This window comes from Agaricus bisporus (assembly GCF_000300575.1).
Source record: "Agaricus bisporus var. bisporus H97 unplaced genomic scaffold AGABI2scaffold_3, whole genome shotgun sequence".
Taxonomy (NCBI): Eukaryota; Fungi; Basidiomycota; class Agaricomycetes; order Agaricales; family Agaricaceae; genus Agaricus; species Agaricus bisporus.
The window spans coordinates 681,314-704,456 of NW_006267366.1; the positions used below are offsets into that span (position 1 = coordinate 681,314).

The 23,143-nt window shown below is 45.9% G+C and overlaps 8 protein-coding genes across 8 annotated transcripts; 2 read left to right on the forward strand and 6 right to left on the reverse strand.

Annotated features, from left to right (window-relative positions):
* Positions 1 to 5,351: 5,351 nt before the first annotated feature.
* Positions 5,352 to 5,897, reverse strand: AGABI2DRAFT_191135 (hypothetical protein). Its single transcript, XM_006459004.1, is given in 2 exon segments — positions 5,352 to 5,396; positions 5,411 to 5,897. The coding sequence occupies 1 exon segment, from the start codon at positions 5,827 to 5,829 to the stop codon at positions 5,509 to 5,511; it is 321 nt and encodes a 106-aa protein (XP_006459067.1). The 5' UTR covers positions 5,830 to 5,897; the 3' UTR covers positions 5,352 to 5,396; positions 5,411 to 5,508.
* Positions 5,898 to 6,175: 278 nt separating this feature from the next.
* On the reverse strand, positions 6,176 to 8,036 carry AGABI2DRAFT_191136 (hypothetical protein; the record flags this gene model as incomplete). The annotated part of the gene is made up of 6 exons (XM_006459005.1): positions 7,841 to 8,036; positions 7,685 to 7,786; positions 7,354 to 7,627; positions 7,207 to 7,299; positions 6,385 to 7,118; positions 6,176 to 6,211 (listed from the first exon to the last, which is right to left on the reverse strand). The coding sequence occupies exons 1-6, from the start codon at positions 7,961 to 7,963 to the stop codon at positions 6,176 to 6,178; spliced, it is 1,362 nt and encodes a 453-aa protein (XP_006459068.1). The 5' UTR covers positions 7,964 to 8,036.
* A 219-nt stretch (positions 8,037 to 8,255) lies between these two features.
* Positions 8,256 to 10,125, reverse strand: AGABI2DRAFT_201003 (hypothetical protein). Its single transcript, XM_006459006.1, has 4 exons — positions 10,033 to 10,125; positions 9,587 to 9,895; positions 8,891 to 9,532; positions 8,256 to 8,833 (listed from the first exon to the last, which is right to left on the reverse strand). Exons 1-4 carry the CDS (start codon positions 10,111 to 10,113, stop codon positions 8,345 to 8,347), a joined length of 1,521 nt encoding a protein of 506 aa, XP_006459069.1. The 5' UTR covers positions 10,114 to 10,125; the 3' UTR covers positions 8,256 to 8,344.
* A 356-nt stretch (positions 10,126 to 10,481) lies between these two features.
* Positions 10,482 to 11,360, forward strand: AGABI2DRAFT_65818 (hypothetical protein; the record flags this gene model as incomplete). Its single annotated transcript, XM_006459007.1, has 4 exons — positions 10,482 to 10,577; positions 10,772 to 10,793; positions 10,878 to 10,941; positions 11,126 to 11,360. 4 exons carry the CDS (start codon positions 10,482 to 10,484, stop codon positions 11,358 to 11,360), a joined length of 417 nt encoding a protein of 138 aa, XP_006459070.1.
* A 5,545-nt stretch (positions 11,361 to 16,905) lies between these two features.
* On the forward strand, positions 16,906 to 17,348 carry AGABI2DRAFT_191142 (hypothetical protein). Its single transcript, XM_006459008.1, has 3 exons — positions 16,906 to 16,937; positions 16,989 to 17,164; positions 17,221 to 17,348. The coding sequence occupies exons 2-3, from the start codon at positions 17,009 to 17,011 to the stop codon at positions 17,245 to 17,247; spliced, it is 183 nt and encodes a 60-aa protein (XP_006459071.1). The 5' UTR covers positions 16,906 to 16,937; positions 16,989 to 17,008; the 3' UTR covers positions 17,248 to 17,348.
* Positions 17,349 to 18,172: 824 nt separating this feature from the next.
* Positions 18,173 to 18,450, reverse strand: AGABI2DRAFT_191143 (hypothetical protein). The gene has a single exon (XM_006459009.1). The coding sequence runs from the start codon at positions 18,441 to 18,443 to the stop codon at positions 18,240 to 18,242; it is 204 nt and encodes a 67-aa protein (XP_006459072.1). The 5' UTR covers positions 18,444 to 18,450; the 3' UTR covers positions 18,173 to 18,239.
* A 1,328-nt stretch (positions 18,451 to 19,778) lies between these two features.
* Positions 19,779 to 20,835, reverse strand: AGABI2DRAFT_191144 (hypothetical protein). Its single transcript, XM_006459010.1, has one exon. The coding sequence runs from the start codon at positions 20,822 to 20,824 to the stop codon at positions 20,021 to 20,023; it is 804 nt and encodes a 267-aa protein (XP_006459073.1). The 5' UTR covers positions 20,825 to 20,835; the 3' UTR covers positions 19,779 to 20,020.
* A 161-nt stretch (positions 20,836 to 20,996) lies between these two features.
* Positions 20,997 to 21,469, reverse strand: AGABI2DRAFT_191145 (hypothetical protein; the record flags this gene model as incomplete). Its single annotated transcript, XM_006459011.1, has 1 exon — positions 20,997 to 21,469. A coding segment is annotated over exon 1 (429 nt), but the record flags the coding sequence as incomplete, so codon positions are not given.
* Positions 21,470 to 23,143: the final 1,674 nt, after the last annotated feature.

Sequence of the window (23,143 nt, forward strand, 5' to 3'; positions counted from 1 at the left end):
GGAGTGACTGGGAGTGCTGCGGGCACTCTGTGATGATTCTGCGTGTGAGGTCATGATGGAAGGGTCCAGACAGGTGGGAGGTGTTTCAGGACTCGAAGTAGAAGAAGGGGAGGTGGAAGGTGAAGGTGATCCACTAAGGGAGGAAGTGGCTGTAGTTGGGTAGGTCATTCGTCTCGGAGTTGAAGAAATTGAGAGACTAAATGTGCTGACTGCCTCGCAGTGTATTTGTTGAGAGAAAGGCAAGCCGCGTCGGAGTAATTTGTTCGACGAGATCTTATGAGGGAAGGGTTCGTAGGAAAGTCGGAGGCTACCCGCGGAAGTCGATAATTATAAATTGAAGGATAACCAGATGAGAACGATGTGATGGGTTGTTTCCAAGGGCCTATGCAAAAAGAGTTCCTCGACCTGTTCTGAACCTGTCATTTCTATCTCCGTGCGGAGATCACAGATTCAAGAATAAGATGCATTCCTCCCTCATCGGAACATCAAAGCCAGCGACGGCATGTGTTTGGTACCGAATCTGGTTGTTCACATGGGTTACCAAAAGTTGGGATTCCTTCGTTTCGTCTTTCTTTTCTCTCTAAATTTCTTACCTAAACTTCGACAACTTCGCAATCCTCGGATTCCACTTGCACGTGCGGATGATGATATTGCTTTGTGCCTTGTTCCCCATAAAGGAAGACTAAAAGGAATAGTTCACGGCAGACACCGAACCTAGCGAAGCTATATAGCGGAGGACATACCCTCTCATCCGTCCCAGATTCTCGTTCCCTCTCTTCTGCTTCAAGTTTGGAGCGTGTCGAGAGGGTCATTTCATCATAGATTTTCACGTGAAATGGAATCTTTAACTAGGCACCCCAGACACCATAAGCGAGTATGGATGAACAGGATCATTAAATGGCTTCTGGAGGCTGTGATGAAGTCGTGAACCTTATCTGAGCGAGTTCCCATCCTTGGTGCAATGTGGGTGGGTGTAGGTCGGGACGTATCCTCACCTATGCCACGCTTCACTTGCGTGGACCGTGGATCTTATGTTTGTGTGTGGCCAGCGACATGAGGGGATTGACCTTAAAGAAGATGACCAGTTTAAGTTAGTAGAGCTCATCATATCGCTAACGTGTATCAATGTGTATCCCCTAGTCCAGAAGATCAAACAACTCGTTAAGTGGCAAAATACGACCCTGTTGGGTATGTTTTACTTAAAGAAGGTGCGCAAAATCACTGCTACCGCACGTCGAACCTACTGCTTCTTGACGGAGGCATATGAACGGTCTAACGCATTTTACAGTCAGCTATGCCGTTGGCAAGGAGACTACTGAGATGTGTTAGGTATAAATGGAATGATCAAGACGATTCTGCACCACGAGCCATGGACTCTGCGATTCAATCGCAAGTTTTTCGCTTTCGGGGATGAACATCGTATCACTCATCAATAATCAAACGTCTATGTAATCTTAGGATTTCGACTCGAGCCAAGATATCGGAGGGTATGATTGCCTAAAAAGTTCGTTTCTTAAACCGGTATCATTCCACGCATCACTGCTCAACATGTGCTCAACCAACTTATCACTTCATAAAAAATTTATTCGATTATACATAGTAAAATCTGAAGATCTGAACCCTCGCTCAGCTGAGCCTATTAAAGGTATGCTTCCTTGAGGAAATATTTCGTTGATAAATTGTTATGTTCTCAAACATGAAATCTCAATATCACATTCTAGATTTAATGAAAGAAAAAAAGGAGGGTCCGTATTTCGACCTACTAGTAATAGGATTCATATAGCAAGGTCGTAAGGTAAGAAAGAAGAGGAAATTACACCTTCACCGTGTGACTCGGCCACGAGAAACCAAAATGACTCTGAGGTTTAATTTCCTGGGTCTGATGCGGACCACCTGAGCAATTCGTAAGTGTTCACCAATCGATTGGAGTTCATAAAGGCCCTGATTTGATACGTAATGGTCACTTCACGGAGTGCATCGACGCCACAACACATGCGTTCAAAAGCCTCAAGGATAGTGTGTTCTACATAAATGTTCAGGTATCCCGAAGCAATCCGACTGGTCTGTCGCAGTCTTCGACTTGGTGACAGGGTTACTGCTTACCGGTGAAATTCACATGATGAGTTATTGCCCTGAAGGGACGTGTATTCAATCGGCTCAAATATTGTATTTCAATTTCGTTATCCGTTCCACAACAGATCGTCGGAGGCCTTAAAAATTATTTTTAAATAGTCGATTCGATAGCTTACTTGCCTTATTCGTCATTGCCATGAGTTATAGATTAAATTGTCTTTGACTAGGGGTATGACCATTCCTGCAGGTTGACATTGCATCCTCTACTCTCCCCTTCGGAGTCCTTCCCGAAGGATTCCACAGGCAGGATACGTATACACGGTCAGAGGCGGTGTGCCAAGCTCGGGGATTTGATGAAAAGTGGCCCTCATTCAGTTCAATGAGTCTCGTCGTCCCCAAGTCATCTTTCTCTCTCTCTCTTCTTTCTTTGCAATGGCTTACAAAACCGGAGTTTGAAAACATCGCCGGTGGCGACCGGTGGCCGATGACCGGTGACCAGTTCCACTTCTGCGTAACCTGCATTACAACGTTGATAGAGCATTGCCCCTCTTCTCTCTTTCTTCGAGGATCTTTCGTCAGAATGACTCATATGAAATCATTGACATCTGCCTAAGTTCTACAATAAGATACCTGCACAGGTTTGGAGTAGCGGCGACTTGACGGAATGACTGGAGGAAACTCCGTTCCATCTCCGGCGTTGAGTGATCCTGATTGCTAGTTTAGGCAATATGTGCGCAGCCCAATATCAGGTTCGGACACATGATCTTGATTTTATGTGCCCATACACGACAATGAAAACCGGCCGACGGTAGTCGAGACGAAGGGAAATACCTGCAACTTATGAGTCATACAACATACCAGTGGGAACTTGTGTTCTGAGAAGTCTCAACATTCAACATCAATGTTCAGCCTAGACAGCCGTCGCTCGTGGCCTAACGCAAGTGCGTAGTATGTATGTCATTTGAGCTTCTACGCCACGTCTCGGAAAGATCAAAAATGATCGTTCTGATGCTATGGGGCATATATACGCCGAGAGGGACACATACTGATTTTGCCGACAGGAACACTGATCCGGTCCCATTACCAACACGATTGACTTGGTTCTTATCACACCAGTATCACACGTACAATTAGTTGGCCAATAGTCGTGAACTTTCTTAACCTGCTGCGTGTGACTAGCAAACCCAAGTTGGCGACAGACGGGAAAGCTTGAGTAGGAAAAACAGAGCTCACAATACCACACCACGAAGCAATCGCAATGTGGTCGTCACCACGAAATTGTTTGCTCGAAAATTCTGAGGACAATTGTATCACTAAGCTAGAGCTTAAAGACCTTGAACGAGTGGTAGAAGCAAATTAGAACAGTGTCTGTTCCGGGAACCGTAGTAACGGTATGACTCGATCTAAAAACATACCGACGTTCCTCGATCGTTGCGAGGCATCACCATCATGTTGGACGGAGGCGAATACGAGCACCGAGGTTGACAAATATCCTCAAACGGATTATCGACGGCGAAGTCAGTAAACTTTGGCAACTTCAAGTTCCCAATTGGCTCGGCTGATCTGAAACACCGAAGAAAACAAAGTTTGCTCTCAGGGAGTTAGTTGTTGTTAAGAATCAACTACCACACGTAAATGTGTGATCACCATCACAATCCATCACATTCTTTAATTTACGATTGACACTCCAACTACTCCAGCTTCTCAATCGTCTATCATCAACTACGATGTACCTCTAGAGCAATGATTAGCGCGGCCCGAGGAGAACTAAACAAATTTTCAGGTTTCATTCGTCCGTCAAATGATCAAATGAGGTGTTCTATGATGTCGAAGAGCTTGGAGACGTCTTGTTCGACTTGGCCTTATGAGAAATACTGAAGATGTTGTATTCTTGAGCTAGAATTTATGGTATTGAGATTATAACTATATCGAAAAATCCGAGAAGTATTGAGCGATTCCTGTATGAGTGAGATGTCTCAACTGGTTTCTATTGCTTATATTCTTCAATGAGTAAGTATAACCAGAAAACGTGGGGTTAGAAGCCGACCAATTCGGTCATCAGCATCATCGATTCACGGGCGTTTCACCAAACCGACGTCGGAATCAATATATATAACTACGGTGGAATTGGCAGTTGTTTCTGGGGCCTCGACCTTCCTCACGCTGAGATCGAATCAACACTGACATCCAGGAAGAAAGAAAGAAAGAGAGAGAGAAGTACGATGGGTCGATAATACGTCTTCATGCCCACTGGGACTCAACAGCTTCCAGCATGTTAGACGATTAGATTCATTTTCCTGCTCTTTTTTTTGTTTTGGAAAGACCAAGAGTGAAACAGACATATCATCGATGACCTAACCCAAGTTTGAGAGTTGTTTTTTTTTGTCGTAATGAGCCTTGGTGAGTGATAGATGATGTTCAATGGTGCGTCCGAAGTCGGAACTCTACACAGTTACCGATTTTCCGGTATTCCGATTCTATTTTTGCGAAAACCCTCCGTTTACTACTCGACGCCAACGCCCTTGAGGCGGTCAAAAAAATATTCACATTTTTCCTCGCCACGACCGAAAGTCGTCCTTGCATATGGTATATATATATACCTCCCACTCACACCGAACATCAGCTCCCTTCCCCGCCTATCAAAAACCAGCATTTCGATCATTCCGCAGAAAGCTAAAAGTAACCCAATGATATGATAGATCTTATTTACTTATACTTAATAAAGTAATCCCATCTTCCGCCAGAATACAGGTAACAGCCCTATTTAAGCCATATCCACCACCTTCCTAAGTTCTTGGAAAAACACCCTGAAGTCGTTTGCCTCGGACTACGAGGGAGGGTTTACCCTCCTTAATGAACGGTTGGGGGGTGAAAAAATGGAAAAGGAAATTGTTTGATAGGTATGATTTCAAAGGGGTCCGATTATTCATGATTAGACCGAAGTTAGAGGAGCTGTATGCATACAGTGGTTGACCGCTTTCCGTAAAGATAGAAACTTAGATCTTTTCTGACAGATAAATCCAAAAAATCGAAATGGTTCCAGCCGCACTTTAGATTTTCATTAACTTACAAGCTTTCGAATAACAGTCATCCAAGAAAAAAATCTAGTTTTTTTCCCTTTTGCTGTTGAAAAATTGATACATAAAGCAGAATGCAGGAATACACGTTTTTCAGAAAGTAGCTATACAAAACAGGAAAAAAATTGTTGTTGAGAAGAGTGATAGTACGAATGTATGTGGTCTGATCATGATGATGTGGGTTGTTCCAAAGCAAGCGACAGAGAGAGAGAGAGAGAAAGAGAGAGAGAGAGAAAGAGAAAAAAAGCATGTAGGTCATGAAAACGAAAAAAATCAAGACAAAAACGAAATTCTTTTCCGAAAAAGAGAAGGGCGAGAAAGCCGAACACGCCCCATAGCAAATTTTTCCACAACCACCTCACACCAACAAAACCGGTGCCTCACCATTCACCAACAACTTCTCCCTCCAAGGCACCTCCCTCCTCGGTTCCCCCCTCCTCCCCTCCTCTCCCCTCTCCCTCCAAATCCCCTGCAAAAGATCCGCAATAATCTTGACATTCCCCACATGTTCTCCCGCCTCATCCAACAAATACTCCTGTATCATCTTCCTATACCCCAAATTATCCGTCAACGCCCCAGTAATATAAAACCCAAACACCGTACTCCTAATCACCAACTTATGTATCTTCCTATCCAATTCCGTGCTCGGTTTCTTTGGTATCCTCTGTATCCATCTCATCACTTCCGTTACCGCATTTTTGATTTGAAAAACATGAGGATATCCATCGGAGACGACGGAATGGAGATACAACATTGCTGAGGTTTGAAAGATTTTAGAGGTGAGATAACGAGAATAGGCGATGGGGTCGTCGTTGAAATCGGAAAGAATTTTGATGGAGGGGTGATGAGGTTTGGTTTCGATGAGTTCTCGTTCGATTTTATCAGATCGTAACACCAATTCCTTGATAGACAATTGACCACGCGCTTTTTCTTCTTTTTTCCATGCCGCCAAAGCATTTATCGCTGCTAAAGCCCATACAACTTTATTTTGACATCCCATCGGAGAAAGCATCGACGATTTATCTTCATCCGAATTCGATATCCTCATCGCATTTGCAAGACTAGAGCTAGACAAAGTCGAAGAGGAAGAGGAAGAAGAAGAAGAAGAAGGGATGTCGACTTCTTCAATTCCAGATTGTCCAGGTTCAAATAACGATTTGACGATTGTCATAAGTTTCGGTACCTCCCCCGTCGTCACACTCGCCAAAACATCAAACCAAATCGCCGTCTTCACAATAAAAGCCTCCTTCTCCGAAAGCTTTCTCAATGCTGCCAACCCACCCATATTCGTGGTACCTCTCATCTTACCCCTCACATACCTCGCCGCAATATCCAAATAATGTATCCAAGCTCCACATCCCCCATCAAACAAGACAACAGACACAAGATGCAAAGCAGCCATAGCATCTTCCGCCGACCCCCCCTCCCCCCCATTCCTATTCAACGCATTCTCAACTTCATGTAACTGAAGTCGAATATCCGGTATCTGTAACACAAGTTCATTCCCAGGCCGAGCAAAGCGTTGGAAATAAACACGAGAAAGAAGTGCAGCAGCTTGTTGTTCACTTGTAGGATCCGAAATATAGGGTAGATTGTTGATGATGGTGTTCACGATGTGGTCTCGAATGTATTCGGTGCAGAGGAGGTATTCCACCATGACGACGTCATTTTTATAGCCAAGAAGAAGATAACCGATTGCAGTCGAGTGATGATAGGCGTCTACAATGGGTGGAATTACAAAGGTCCCTGCAGCGTTCGCTGCTGGCATAAAGTCATCAGCGTAACCACCGTCACCCATAGTATACGCAGATGATTCAAGCTCTACAGCAAAGAAGCCGTCATTCAAGTTGTAACTGTTCCCGAGATTGCTCTGCATTGCAGGCGAAATATGGGGTTGCTGATAAGGTTGCAGCATTTGACGGTGGGGATAAGGATGGTATCGACGACTCCGTTGAATGCAGCGAGGTACTAAGCAGGAAAGCAAAAAAAGCCAAAAGCAAAAAGGGCCAAATGTTAATTACTACATTAATTTACAATATTCAATAATACACCTCACATTGGGGGACTGTACTAGGGGACGACGATGTAAGGTGAGGAGAATAGCCTCCGTTAGATTGAGGTGACATCGATCGTGGTTCTGAAGTGGTAACTGGTTGTCGTCAGTTTCGGGTGGCACAAGACAAGGTAGGGAAGTATCACACACCACTTCCGCGTGGATAAGGATATGATTCATAGGTTGTGCTCCAGGTCGTACGACGAGGAGGATACTCGGTATTAGGGAGAGAACGAGGAGGAGGACTAGGGGGACTAGAAGAAGGACTGCTGTGATAGGGAGTAGAATCGGACTCGAGGGTGAGGCGGAGGATGGGAGGCTGTTCAGAGGATCTTGCACCCGAGCCCGAATGGCCTTTGATCATACCCTGAGAAGCGAGGAAGCTCTTGATCTTGTCTCTGAGCTGGACAACATTCTGATTCTCCTGTGGGACATGTCAGTCCGAGGGTCGAACCCCGCACCACCTCATGGAAAGGCTCACCCGCAGCCAATCAGGGCGCTTGGCACCGAAGCCCAGGCACTCGAGACGAAGACGAACACAAGTCGAACAGAAACCTTGATCATTAGGCTGTTCGTCGCATTTCTAGAGTGAACAAGTCAGCTCGAGGCAGTCAAGTGAGACGAGAGCGAAGGGGACCTTTCGACGGATCCTGCAGGTGTAGCAGCCGGACTTTGCACGAACAGCGCCCTTTGCCTTGGGCGCTCCGGGGCGCTTTGAGGAGGGAGTGGTGGAGGAAGGGGATTTTGGGGCGGGAGGCATGTCGGGGGGTATCTGAAGAGTCAGGCCATGAAGGAGGATTTAAGTAGACTAGAGTCCTTTCCGTCCACAACGACAGAACATATTCAGTCCTCACCTGTCACACCGGAGATGTCACGCAACAGGCCTCTTCCGGGGTCCTGGTTCGCAGGTGAAGAGCGTCGACCCAAGCCAGTCCCAAGCCAGCACGGCCCTGCCAACTGCACCATCCCTTTTCCAGAACAAGTCTCCTTTCCCCCGCGTTCAGCGGCAATTTTCTCCCCTTCCAACTCTCCGTCGATCGTGTCCTCTCCTGCCTAATCGTCCCTCGAGTCTATTCACGTAGCCTTCCTGTAACAAATAAAAAAACAAATTGTCTATGTAGAGAAAATCATCCGATCCAATCTAGTGTCCATGTCCATCCCGCACCTCCTCATCCGGCGACGGTGTCGACTTTCCACCACCCCCCGCCACCATCGCAGTACCCACACTCAACCGCTTCGTCGGACTCTTCACCCCTCCACTACTTTCAGCCCTAGCCATCCCCGTCGCCGCCGGTATTGGTTGTTGCTGCTGACCCGAACCAGCCCTTCTAGCAATCAATGCTCTCACCGCTCCCAACCACTTGATTTCATCCTCTTCACTCGGCGCACACAGCAACAAATTCCGTTTCGTCATCACAATCTTGAATGTAAAGTTTTTTCGTTGCGAATCCGACAAATCAGATGTCCCCCCCGTCGTATACCCCCCACTATTCCCATGAGATGGCGTCGACGAAACAGAAGGGGCCAAAACATTAGGATGATGATGATGATGATGTCGATGAACCGGCATATCATAATCCATCGCGTCCAATATATCATTCAATGTAAACATTCGATGCGGTTTTATATCCTGGCGCTCCGTCAGCACTCCATCCTCTCTCTACACACCTTGAAAAAAAAAACTCACCATATGACTCCGCGAATAGATCAATTTATCAGAACTCAACACAAACCACCGTTTCCGCCAATTCCTCCTCTTCGACCCGCATTTCATGAGATATCCCGACAAAATCACCGGAGGTGAAGGCTTTGACGGAGAAACACTAAACGTCACATTCTGCATATTACCACGTTGACCTTCAACCCCAGGCGAAGAAGAAACCATCGGCGGAGGTGGTGGTGGTGGAGACGGCGGAGAAGGAGCACCCACAGACAATGCATCTTCCGAATCCGACGAATTGACATGATCCATATTCTGAGGGGAACTCGATATCGGTACTGAACCGTGAAAGAAAGACGTCCTCGCAGCCCCAGGTATCGGTATAGCATTAGAATTGGTAGAAGTTTGAGTAGAGGTCGTCATCAATGTAACTCTTGCTTCTTCAATAGCCTCTACCCATGCCTGCGCATCCTTAGCCGATCCCGCTTGTAAATAATATGTTCGTTTCGGAAGTATAAGTCCGAAAGCGTTATCATGCCGTTTCAGATGAACAGGTGTACATGAATGCACATCTGCAAGATCCAAAAGTCTCAAAAGTTTGTATTCCGCTTCGGTTTTGTAAAACGCCAAGTGGGAAGGCCGAAGAACGAACCAACGTTTCTTCCATGTCTAAACAGCGTTGAGCTAACCTCAGATAATTAAAGGATGATAAAATAAACAAACCTTTCGTCGAGCACCTTTCTTTGCTAGATAACCAGACTTGATAGTCGTATCAACCCCACGGGGAGTTTTTGCCGCAACATCTTCACCCATTTGCCAACCCCCTTCTTCTTCCTCTTCATCCGAATCTTCAGCCCCACTTCCAGGGGACTGTTCAGCTATAGAAGACAAGGGTGGAGGTATAGTATGGCTGACGGCAGCACCACCAGGAGTATGTGATGACGATATGCCCACATCCGGAGTTAAAATGGAATCAGAATCGGATTCTGTACCGGAAACAGTTGTATTCAAGAAGGGCATCGAAGGTGATACCTAAATAAACAAAAATTTTAGCGATTGAAGTTGATGTTTGTTTTGTTGAGGGAAGAAATGTTGAAAGAAAACACGCGGTATAGGCGTGCGTGTTGAATGACTAAGTAAAAAAGGAAACTAAAAGTGGGATATTTTACCTTGATGGGATGTGTTGCTGAATGCACAGAGAGTTTACGCTGTACTTCTAGAGGAGTTGGCGGGGCTGCCGAGGGCGACATATTGGACGTGGAACGAACCTCGCAAATGGGCGACCGCACTGTTTCATACTTCCACGTGATCACACCTCTGACCACAACCACGTCATTCGCGTACTAAGCAAAACAACCACTCTCAGCAAAAAAATGAAAATGAAACCTGTAAATGATAACAATACATAACGAGTAAAATGTCACCCACGAACAAATGAAGTTCGAAGCACGAATTAAACTGAATATGTAACCCCAACATACACACATAGGGGCCAGGTCGCCAAGCACCAATCCAAATCGGGCTATCTCATCGATATTAGTACTGCACCGCTCTGGTACCGCCCATCTAACGCTCTTCTTCCACTACTCACTTTCATAATCTCAAAAACCCTCTCTCGATGTCTTATCAAGCTAAATTCGATAAAGCCACTTCGATTGTTCAGAATCTGCCGAAAGGCGGTCCGGTTCAACCTAGTCAAGATGATCAACTCTTTGTACGTGGTTGTCAGATCTTATCTTATCCCTCACGACAGAGTAAACTGACTTGCAACTTGTCTACATACATACGTCGTTCATCAAATCCTCGACTCGCGCACTTTTCGGATCTATCAATCATAAATCTAACCCCCCCTCACCTGGATAACATTCATTCACGCACACCCTCTTCTCCAATAAATCGCAACAACAGTTCTATGCTCGTTTCAAACAAGGTACGAAACGCATCCCCAAACCAAAAATTTAAAATCAAGAAACTAAATTATTTTATTTACCTCGTAACTGATTTTGAATCCCAGCGACGATCGGTGATGTGAATATCCCTCGACCTGGTATGCTCGATTTCACCGGTAAAGCCAAGTGGTAAGTTCTTTTGCTCGGTCTTTCTTTCTTTGATTGTTTTCTCGCCGAGGATGGAGGATGGAAGATGGTGGGGAGTGTGGAAGTAAATTTAAAGTATCAGTTTAACTGATCGCTTCCGCGCGCTTCGTTCATGTACACACCCCTAGCTGACGCTTTTCGGTTCTCTTCTTCCTTCTTTATCTAGGGACGCTTGGAATGAGATTAAAGGTAAATCGAAGGAAGACGCTATGAAAGAATACGTCGAGAAACTTTTGAAGGTACGCGATCTTTACTTCTTTCCGAGTTTTTCCTTTTGTCTGATAACGACCCTTTTTCTAAAATGTAGCTGTTGGAGGGTAACGACCAAGCCCATTATGATGAACTTAACAATGCTTAAAGGATGGATGTGGCTCTTTTTTTGGTTACCCGCTGCCAAGTAATCCATGTATATGAGATAAGATATAACCGCCATGCCGTAGTGTCGTCAAGGAAATTGAATAACCCTCTGAAAAAGTCATGATAGTCTTGCGTCGTTTGTTTTTTTTTGTTTTTTTTTTTGAGCACCACATTACGTTCTTCTCACTCGCCTGTTTAGTTCAAGCCGAGTCGATTGATCGACGAGTACGATCTAGTGGGATTGGAAGGCCGTTTGATACAGATTACTAGATGCGTAGATGATAAATGATGTGAACCATGCCGTATTGCTGTCAAGATGGAAAAAAAAAGGCTCATAACAGATTGTTTCTTTTTTGTTCAACATTGCACCCGTTCTTTTAGTAATTCTGATGCATGATGTGCCATGCCACCATTCCAAAACAAAACCAAAAAAAAGACGCCAACGTGTCTACAAACTTTGTATTCAATCTACACAAAAACGAACAATGTTTGAGAATTGAAGGCAGCGTCACATTACTTGAGGTGTACCTACCACACATGCATGTATGTAGTATCTTCGATTCCTATAAATAATGTTATCCCCTCGGGCGTTTCGCTTGTTTGTCAGCCGTGTGCGCGCCTTGCAGCCAGAACGGCTGTGGCGCTGAATCTAAAAATATCATGACGACATGATGTCCTCCTCTGCCAAGCTTCCTCATCCCCATGTCTTTCGCATTCCTTTCAGAACCAGAATTTGCGGGTGTATTAGGCGGGGACTTGCCGTTAATTAACCTCAAACCCAACAACACTAAAAGTTTTTCCCTTTTTTCGACTCTCATCATCATCCTGGATGTCAAAGTCCTGTCGAACCAGAAGATAAAAAAAGGGTTCGCTCCAAGCTTCGAGAAGAGAGCCATTAGTCTGAGTCCGTTGTACCGGCGTTTCTTACTTGCCGTTGTCAGAAGATACTGATTGATGATTGATATTCACATTGATGTTTGTGTGTCCCCTCCCCTCTCCTCCTTCCCCCGTTGTTGTTCATCAGTCAAACTCATCCCGAGAACTTGGGCGTTCCGTAATATGTTTTAATTTGATCATGAGAATGACGTCTTTGTTACTCTGATCCATTCCAATCAGTTCTCGTACCAAGGCTATGGCACTACTTTTTTTTTTTTGTATCACACCGCCTACAACACATGGTTGATGTGTCGCTGGGGGGTGGTGCTTTGAGTATCGCCTCGGTCCTCGAGGTAAACGAATCTTTGATGAAATGGTCTTCTTCAAACCAAATGAGAAGCAATAAAGCATGTCCCACCGTCGCCGCAGCCCAATTCAACTTGAACTTACCGATTTTATCTAGTGCGCGGTGGGAGAGGGCGGACACACAATTGCGATTATAATTTATCCGTCGCAACAGCAATGTATACAGCCACGTGTTTGCTTGCATAGAACAATGTCTGTGTTTGACAGGTACGCCGTGACCCCGTACTCCCCCGACTTTAATGCTTCAATTCCCCGGCGCCCTGGTTTTATCGTCCGCTCAGGTGAAATTTATCTTAACAGGAGCCACCTGTCGTCAGGAGCCACATAAAATCTACGATGATGAAGGGACTTACCTGTCTTCTTTCCGTTTCCCTGGTGCTCGGAATTCGAGAAGTCGGATTTAAAAAGCGTTTACTTTTAGAAACTTGATTAGAAAACAAAGCGGTGTTGGCGGCAAACAGCAGGGACTTTGACAGAGTTACTCCTTACTTCGAACGAATATCACTGGCCAATTCCGGATGACACGCCCATATGAGTATACGCCTTTCGATCTTCTTTTGCAGGGTTGTCTTAAAGATGCTATTAAACCTTACCTGCAAATGCCATTCACCCCGAACAGCAGTGGAGTATAGTATGCTGTGTGTCAAACCGTGTCACTGAGGCGGTTTTAGCTGAAGCCTAAGACCTAAGGGACGACATCAGAAAATGGTGGCACCCTTAGTACAGGTCTAGTAAAGAAAGATAAGCCAAGATTAAAATTCGACATACCACCATGCGTACGGCGTGCCCACGCCCCGCATTTTCCGCCCCACTTCCGACGTTCATCTGTCGGTAAGTCGGTTCACACTGCATGCAGAGCGCCTCGAGGATTTATCCCCTTTAAAGTCTTCTTCTCTGTATATAGCAAAATAGTCAAAAAATAGCACTCCCTTCCGTGTTAACCGCCCATGAAGAAGAAGGCACGAGACAAATCTATTGCAACCCTGGTTAACCGATATCATAGATAAAGATGCATACCAAGTTCAAGTGTCGAGCTTACTTTCCTGTTCCTAAACTCGGTATGGTTGAAAGCTAGAAGGGACAGAAGTAGATTGCTACCGAAAACATGCAGCCTCCAAGTGCTGTTGTGGGTATACTGCGCGGGCCCGGGAGGTAAAATTTCGGTAGGCCGGTCGGGCCTCGAGGCTGTCTTGCGTAATTTAATTATGTGACTATCAAACGGTTCGTAGTAGACACATGACATTCTATCATACTAGCGTGATATGATAAGTTGTAGCGTGTTTAATTTGAACAATAAAAAGCCTGGGAGTGATTGCTGCGTTAGTTGTTCCATAATACAAATGCGTACACAATCTCTGCAACAGGTTGACCCGCCAGGAAATGACGAGTGACCGGACGGAGAGAAACAAGTTGAATAGTTCGAAGTTTCGAACTCCGGCCTGTTGCCCGATTCCGAATTGGAAGAAGCGGCGGTGGTATTGTTCTATGTACGACTTCTGACATCAAGATCCTAATTACACGCCGTGGGCGGCAATAGTATGGCGTCTAGATCTTTTGTTTTATTCATCATGACTCCCGGTCATCGTATAGAATTCTATTGATGCTGTCCGATGTTCTTCTGAACTGAATTAAATCACTGAACTACGTGTGCCCATAACAGGTGACACAGACTCCAGACACCGCGTGACGATCACATCAATTCTTTTTCTTGACGAACTAGTCCACTTTGCCCCGCATTCCATTAATCTTTTCCACGTTCAAAGCTGTATGACATCCTGTTGTTCTCTAGGCGAGGGATAGATTTGAAAGAAGTAAAAAGAAGATTCTCGTTTCTTCCCTCCAATTAGAAGGAAGTAATACAGTCGTTGAATCTCTCCATCGTCATCTGTGTCTGTCGCGTTATTATAGAGTACTAAGCTGCGAGAATGATTTCCTTCATGGTTGATGCGGCAGAAGGCGGCGATCCGTACTTCAGATGGTCATGCTGAACATTGATGATTGGTCGTTTGACTATACTATGCTGCTTGGAGCATCATCATATCTTTATGACGCCAATTTATTAGTCGGCCCTTGATCAAAATACAAGGTGCCCATAATCGAATATGGGTCACCGCTCGAATGTTTACTCGAAAGCATGATATGGGATGAATTGATAGTCCCTAATTTCCGTCCATCGGGTGCGTAGCATCCTATACGTCTAACAAACTCTAATTCAGATTAAAACGATTACTCTCTACTCTGTTGAAGTCTATTAAGGCAAACTGTGCATGTGGAACTGGAACCGGTCGTTTCAGACCATTGAATGAAGGCATAACAAATCAAGGGCTTAGGGCTTAGGGGATGCATCGCAAAGAAAACAAAGTAACAGGCATAGAGGCCATAGAAAACAGTTCAGATGAACCGAGATGTATATTCCTGAACCGGTCGTGTGGTCTGTGTAAGCGAATCAAAGGTGTGAAGAAAAATGAAACGCATTCAGCCAAGACCTCCCTTCTTGTTCTTTTTGCAAGAAAAAAGTCTGCTCCCGTTAGGTCACTGTCACTTTACTTCAATGTATTGCAAACAAATATAACTGGATATGTACTAGCGCTAAAGGCTTCTCGACATGAAATGATGGGGTTATTCCTTCTGTACCCACCTCAAGTTTGACCGCACCCTCATAATTTTGGGGTAGTGAGGTGCTCCTACGTACGCGCAACATACTGCCAGAAGTCGAGAATATGTTGGTCCGGTGAAAGGCGTGAAGCTGAGGCTATTGAAATTGAGTTCACGTAAAAGCGAGGTTACTCCTCGTGGTCCAAATTTTCAGAGGGGTCCTGGTAGTCGCGAGGCGAAAACTTGTCCCAAGCAGGGGTATCCATCTCCTTGAGAAAGTAGGAACAGTGAAGAAAACGAATAAACTTCCGCAAACTGTCATTATGGAAAGCCCCAAAAATCTCCGAAAAAAAACCAAGATGTACTTACCCTTGCTATACCTGCTGATGCTATAATGTGTCCGAGCATATTACACACCCTCCACATTAACCGAGAATACTCTCGCCGACCCCAGAGCAGGTGATTCTCGAGATAACCACCCCAGAACGTTGTGATGAGCCATGTTCGCCCAAACAGGTTGCCCCTACTCCACGTATTTGGATGAAAAACGCGATGGATCGCTCCGAATATCCGGCACTGTCAACGAAATCGCAGTCAGCAGGTATACACCGTGGCGGTAGATGCGTGGCATTGTCCTGGAAATTTACCTGGAGAGGGAAGTATTATTGTCTCAAACGAGTTCCTATCGCCAGGGTTAGGTCTGAGACGTCAGACATGCTTAACATAAGTGCAGAGAAATTCCTACGCCTGGCCGCTTGCGCCCGACCTGATGAAAGCGATGATCTGGATGGTTTTCACATGGGGTAAAAGGCTCATGAGGTCAAAAACAAACTGTATCAAGATGGACAATACTTCTTGCTTCTCCTTCCTCGTCGCCGGCTGAAGCCCGAAATTTCTTCTATTAGACCAGTTCTATTAGACCCGCTAATAAATTCATCCAACAGCAAAAAAGGTTTTCGCAACTTTCGTTCTTCAAAATTCTTATCGGCGCTCAGTGTGCCCAGAGCGTTTGTATTTTGCATTATTTCGTCTTATCGGCTAGGAGATTGGACGCCCATAAAGGTGGAGCCGATGAGCACATGGAAAGAAAAAGAGTATATATTTTCGAGATGGCTAATGTCAAGTGAAAATTCATATGCCGCTCCCGAAACAATTCGGCGCATAAGAAACCACGGTGATGCGCTAGTGTGGTATACCCCCCCACGATCGGCATGAAGAAGACCTGGTCAAAGTAACGTACGGCCACGCAGTGTGTATGAGGCCCGAAAGCACCGCTGCGCAGTGATGAATCTGAGACGGCGAGACAACGGAACTGATTTTCAGCTTTCAAGTACGCTTTTTCCCCATATACGGGCAATTTTGGGTAGTGGCGGCCAATCGGCTGGTGCTTATTTTACTCCGGCCCCCTGCGTCACTTTATCTTGGGTGCTCACCTTTGCTCACTCAATCACGGCAGCTGGCGACGCTATACAGTTCCTTTCCTTCTGCTTCGATAGTAGGAGTCACGGGTGAATGCTCAACTTGGTAACGAAAGTTTGCTTGTTTGCCGGAATGCTGCAATGTGACTCAGGGGTTCGAACAGTTTGATCAATCAGGGTCAATTGAATAGATTTCGAACCCAGCGAAGATAAGTCCGACCCTTACACCAAATTGTGGATGGGTAAACAAATGCAGCAGTCCAAAAGAGGTTGGACCGTCTTAATAGATTAATGAACGAGATGGTATTCAATTTCATTATGTCCTAAGGATATACGGTACTGATAACAGGGAGCTCCACATCCTTGGTGAGTCAAGTCGTCGGCGCGTCAACTTCGACCACTTAACCTTGAAAACAGGGATTGCGTGTTTGACCGAAATGATGGTACTCCCAGCTGATATCAACCGAAACGCAGTGACAATTTTGACCTGCTTCTATTTGTTCTACACAAAAGGAGGAAGGGGGTTCTTTGGCACCGGAATGCTGTTTCGCCCAATGATCGGATTCCGAACTGCAGCGTGGGGTGAATGTCGGGTGTGTACACCTCATCTCATCTCAATCCATGCATAAACACCTGAACTGAACATCAGTTCAATCGTCAGGGCCTTGAAAGTTGAGATAGCCCAATGTGTCCGATCAGGTGTCATCTCCTTTCGAAAACAAGGCTTACTCGATAAGTAACAATAAACTTTTGAAACAATGGATACATGCAGGGAAGAGGACAAAGAACTTCAGGGACCTTTTTCCCAAGAAACATGCATGTTCGCGGAGTTTGTTCGTGTGGTGTTTGAAACGTTCACTGGGTCGGATCCATCAGAGCCAGAAGCATGCACGGATGTGGGTCCCAGGTTATCCCGGGGTCCAAACGATATGTTTGTTAATTTGGTTTCCACTTGCCAACGTCCTTGTCGGGAACCGCGCCTAACTAACTCACTGCCAGTTGCGATCTACTTGTGTTCTCGAACTTGGTACCCTTCGTTTGGTTTGTCCTATGTAGAGCCTCCAAAGCGATTAGAATTCCATTGGGACATATTTTTTTTTAGCTGCTCACTGTCTTCTGGTTAACGCAGACGATTCATTGCAGTGTTTCCTACAGTGGGTGTAGCACAGAATACCCTTTTGTGCCCCTGCACTTTACATTTTGACAAGAGTACTTTGCTTCATGATCAGAACTGATCGCCCACTTCCAGTCGCGTGGCGTTCGCAGCCCAGGCTTGCGTGGAAGCGTGTTTCATGTGCGATGGAGCGCCTGGTCAGCCTCGTGCTCGGGCGTCTAAGGTTTGATGTTGGTATTGAGTTTCTCCTGGCATTAATTTATTTTCATTTAGGTCAAGTGCCGTGAACCATTACCTAGGCGCACTGACGGGCCACAATAAAATTTCCGCGGGAATGTGACACGAATTCACCGGAGTCAAATGCCAATATATATTGTTGACAAGATGTTGACGATCATACCGGGTTACGGATAAATTCAACGGTTACGTCCGGTCCTTCGAGGTGGTTCTTGCTCACCACCACAGTCGTCATGGCAGAGCAGCACTGATGCCCTTGTATTTATGTGCCTTGTGCGGACATCGGAATGTTTCTCGGCTCATTTTCATCGTGGTCCTTATGGTCGCCAGACAACCAATGGTGTAGTTTTGGGGGTGAAGAGCCTTGGGTTGTAGGGCCCAGGCGATGAGATCTGGATTGGAATATTCTGAGCTTTGACCACCTGTGTTGGACGTCCAGTGTCCAGTGAGAATTCTTTGTAATTTGAATTATGAATTGAAGATGCACCGCTGTGGAGACCGACCGCGTGGGGACACAGCATTAGCGGTAGAATGGAAAAGGAAAACCAACGTAACACTTATTGTTCAACGTTTTCACAGACAATACTCCGAAAACTTATGCTGTGCGTGTTTCTTGCACGGCCTTCCACGAATATAGATAGACGCAGAGCATCGGACGAAGTTGGGGAGGGCAGTGTACATCTTCTAATGAATGACCATCTTGACATATACGTATGATACTCGGTCGGGATTTGACTGGAATCGCATTAAAAGCGATGACATTTCTTTAACATAGAGCTCTGGATCAAGATTCAATACTCGTCAGATAAGAGTAACCCGAAAAAAACCAATCTACGACGTATGTGCCAGCATCCGTCCCGTCGAGAAGATTTGTTGGAGAAATTGATTAGGCTAAAGGATCGGGGCCCAGTATTCTGGCACTGGCACATGTCGAATGGAATGTTGGACGCTAATCACAAATGCAATACTTTTCCATTCGTTGTCCATTCTGGCGAGCCACTTTCCCCAAAGCCAGGAAACACAAGATTGGCAGGCTCTTTCGAATGGTCAGCCTAGAGTACTATCAAAGTTTGCAAATTCAGGGTAAATCAATAATCTAGTGTAGGCCCCAGAACAAACATACCTTTCTGGCAGTGCACAAGGAGGTGGACTTGTTGAGACTTACGCGAGGCGTCGGTTGTGAACCAGGTTGAATGCCGAATCAAGTCATGTTCACCACATACGAGCTTTGATTGATGTCTTAGATCATTGCCGAGGTACGAAGATCGAACTTGGAAAACCCAAGTTTTCTGCGAGTTAGCGGGCATGGATTTGGGCTACTGTCATCGATGCAGCTTAGTAGGCCGCTTTCTTTGGCTTTGGCTATCAAGGGAAGGATAGCGTGACGCAGAAGTGATCGTCCTTGAACTGACTCTTCAGATTGTTTGAACCTTTTGATAAATTGATATAACGCATTGATCATCGACGTCAACGCTATTGGCGAACGAAGTTCCATAGAAGTCTGAATCAAGTCTACATGGATTGTACTAGGAAACATATGGACAATGCAGAGACAAACGGGACACGACTAACCAGTGGGCCATTGGAACGGGGGTCATGTCGCAATCAACTTCGTGGCCAGCTTCAAGTGCAACTGAACGATGATACCCACTCATCGGAAATTGCGGGCAAAGGAAGAGGAAAGGTGTAGTAATCAACGAGCAGGAAGATATATATATACCGGGGTCGGTGATCCAGATATAATCGATTTCCATTTCAGGAGAGAAGTCAATATTAAGATCGGTTGAAGCTTTTGCACATCGCTACAATGGCTCAACACAATATTTACCCTTCGATAAATGATTTTCGATAGATAAGAAACTTTCACTTCTAGAACAATCGTAAACGATGGCCAAATGTACATATACATGATGAGTCATTCGTGTCAAGTCGTAAAGAGATCGAGAGGTCATGTACTAATGACATCCGATGATGCGATCCAATCCTTCAAAAGTCCGAGATATGCAGATAACAAGATGTCAATGATACAGATTTGTAGGGAAATACAATGGAGAGAACACGAATAGATGGAAGCAAGGAAAATAAGGGGAGGAGATGATCATGAGTCGCTTGAACGCGAGTTACGATGGTCGGGGTTAGCAACGAATAGATTCGCACGAGGTGCAAGGCCGTAGTTGACTGTAACCCTCTCTTTGTTCGGCGATCTTTCTTCTAAGTTCTTGGTATTGGTCGGCGAAAGTCGTTCTTGGTCCTGAGACATCCTGCGTTCGTACATTTTAACACGGTCAGCGACTGATGGTTTTGGAGCCGGAGTAGAAGGGGGAGATTGATATGATGTGAGCGATAGAGTAGGAGAAACTGGCACAATAGATGTATGAACCGCTGGCGGAGGTGAATCATGAGATATAGTGTCAGACAACAATACTCTTTCAGTAGGAGATGAAGAGATGACCCCAAGCTCGCTTTGTTCATTATGGTCACTTCCTGCTAATTTGCAGGCATTGATGCCCAATCCGCTGTTAGTGCTATCGCTCGTCGTCTGACTTGGTGTCCGCACTCGTTGCACAACGTCCATATCCACAGCCAACTTTTCAATTTGCTCGGTATCTGCTGTACGAAGCGATGTCATAGACTTTCCAGGACCAATTTTATAGACTCTTGATTGCGATCTCGATATTTGTCTTGAACCATCCGCGTCATCGGCCGAGTTCAAAGATATCTCTTCTCCAGAGACAGAAGAGGTGCTTTCTACAATGGGGACAAGAGGAGGAGGAGGATTAGGATCACGGATGTCAAGAATATTTGAACGATGTGACGCGGAAGAAGATCGGCGATCGAGGAAACTTGTACGATAAAATCGGGACCACCACGAATCACTCCTACGAATACCTGATGGCGACATATTGGCGGGTACAATGGATGTGAACGGTAGTAACTTGGGTGACATGGGGGACTCGATAGTTGGCTTCGAGCTGGAGCGGAATGGTTCTGAGCTTGTTTGTGATGTGGTCAGTGACTCGTTTGTCCCAACGAGGGTCCCGCTGGATTGTGTATGAGAAAAAGTTGTTTGACCATGGTCAGAATCAATGGTATTCGGCGTATATTCCAATAAAGGGCTCAAAGGGTATGCGGCCATCGACAAGGGGGAAACCATCCGGAGTGTGGACATCGTGATCTGAGGACGTGATATCATGGTCGCCGCAGTTGCTAACCCGTTATCAGTATCTTCTCTATTTCTGCTGAGCTCCTGCTGATTTTCGCTTTGTCTTTCCTCTGGGAATGGGTCATCAAAGGGATCGATATAGCTGTAATTGCTTGTCGTGCGGTAGCTGACCTCCCCTCCATGGCGAGAGCGCTCCTTGCCTTCTAGATGGGAGGGTTCCGGCTCCCGATCCTGAATAAGGGATATCCCATCTGAGAACGGATCCGTCCTTTCCTGATGGTGACTACCATAACTGAAAATACTGGCATCACGACTCCTGAAACGGCCGCCGAAAACGCTCATCAAAGACCATGAACTCCCTCCAGTACCGTCCCTGCGTCTGGCATTATACCACTCCCCGAAGTCCCTCGTATCTTCGTCTGCTAACATGTCCCTACGTTGGTGCGTGTGTCTCGGATTGTGTGATCTTGCGGTTCCTGTAATACCGAAAGCGGTATCCAACAGGTTGTTGGCCCATCCGCTCATGCCTGGCGCTTCTTTCTCATCATGCCGAATGGCAGCCGGCATAAGGGGGCGGCCACGAAGGTTACCGCCATTGCCATCGTTATCATCTTCAATAACCATGAATAGTCCTCCGTTCTTTCTCCGCCGCCGACGAACGTATGCGAAGACAAAGAATCCGAGTGCAGCAGCCCCAAGCACGCCGAATAGAGTCCCGACAGCGATAGCTATGATAGACTTTTTCTTGTCACTCACGTTCTCTCCCGGTTCAGCCGTGGGTACCGAGCCGGGTTGAGTGATGCCAGTGCTTGTTGATGTTACTAAGCCTGTAGGGTAAGCGCCTGTTCCTGAAACTGTAGCTGTGGGACCAGGCATTGTCTGAGTAATTGAAGCAGAAGGCGATGGGGGCAAATAAGAAAGAGGATAAGTATTATGGGAGGGATCAAATATCTGAACACCTGCTGGTGCAGGCCCAGAATCCAGATAGCCTAGGGAAAAGGTCAGACAGGCTAAAAGATCGGGACGAGGAGAAAACAGACCAAAACCGAAAATGACCAAACCGTTTGACAGAATTGCATAATGATCACGCCGGGCACCAACTTGTGCTAACTCCGTAACTTCAGTCCATACCGCGGGGTCTTTCGAAGTGTCTAGAATCCATCCATCGTTCATGTTATTCTGAAGGTCAGCATCACTGCCACCCTGGATAAGAATTTTCCCTTGGCCTATGGCGACCGCAGCGAATGCTCTCCGGGGCTGAGGAAGTGAGCTAGAATTCACCGGCACCTTTCTCCAGACAGAATCCTTATTGGCAGTGTCAAGTGACCAGACATCCGAAAGCGGAATTGGAGTATCTTCAGCAATGCCACCAAATACGAACATTCGACCGTCTGGAAAGATAACAGAGGCATGACCGTAGAGTGCGGGCGGGCCATTGTTGGAAGGTGTTACGGAAAACGTGAGGGTACGAGGGTCGAATATATAGTGAGCGGGAAACAAATGCTGGGAGCCATCGGCTGTCTGTCCTCCAACTATGTAGATCCTGCCGGTAGTGGGACATGTCACAGAGGTGTGGAATATCCTGCGAACAGGTTCCCCGACCCATGATACATCGGGATACCAGGTGGGCTGCATGGAGTTTGAAAGCTCCAGAAGGCATGCAGAATCGGCTTCATCAAAGGTCACGATAGGCGAGGTAGTACCGGGTTGACCTCCGAAAAGTAGTACGCTAGAGTAATTGAAGGCAGAGAGTGTATGCCATGATACGTTAGGAATTTGAGAAGTGCTGGAACTGTTCACTAGTTCCCATGGCGGAGTGGCGGTGTCAAAAGGTTGTGAGAGCGGAAGGCGAAGTAGGTCGCTTGTAGTCGGAGCAGAGGTGTATGAATATGAGTTGAATAGATCTGTCTTGCCTCCATAGACGAACAAAGCATCATTGATTTGAACGACAGCTTGACCCCATCTAGCTCAAATGCTCAGAAAGAATATAGCTATTCATCCTTATAGCTGGCACATACCGTGGATTTGGAGTATAGGAGATAGCTAATTGACCTGATA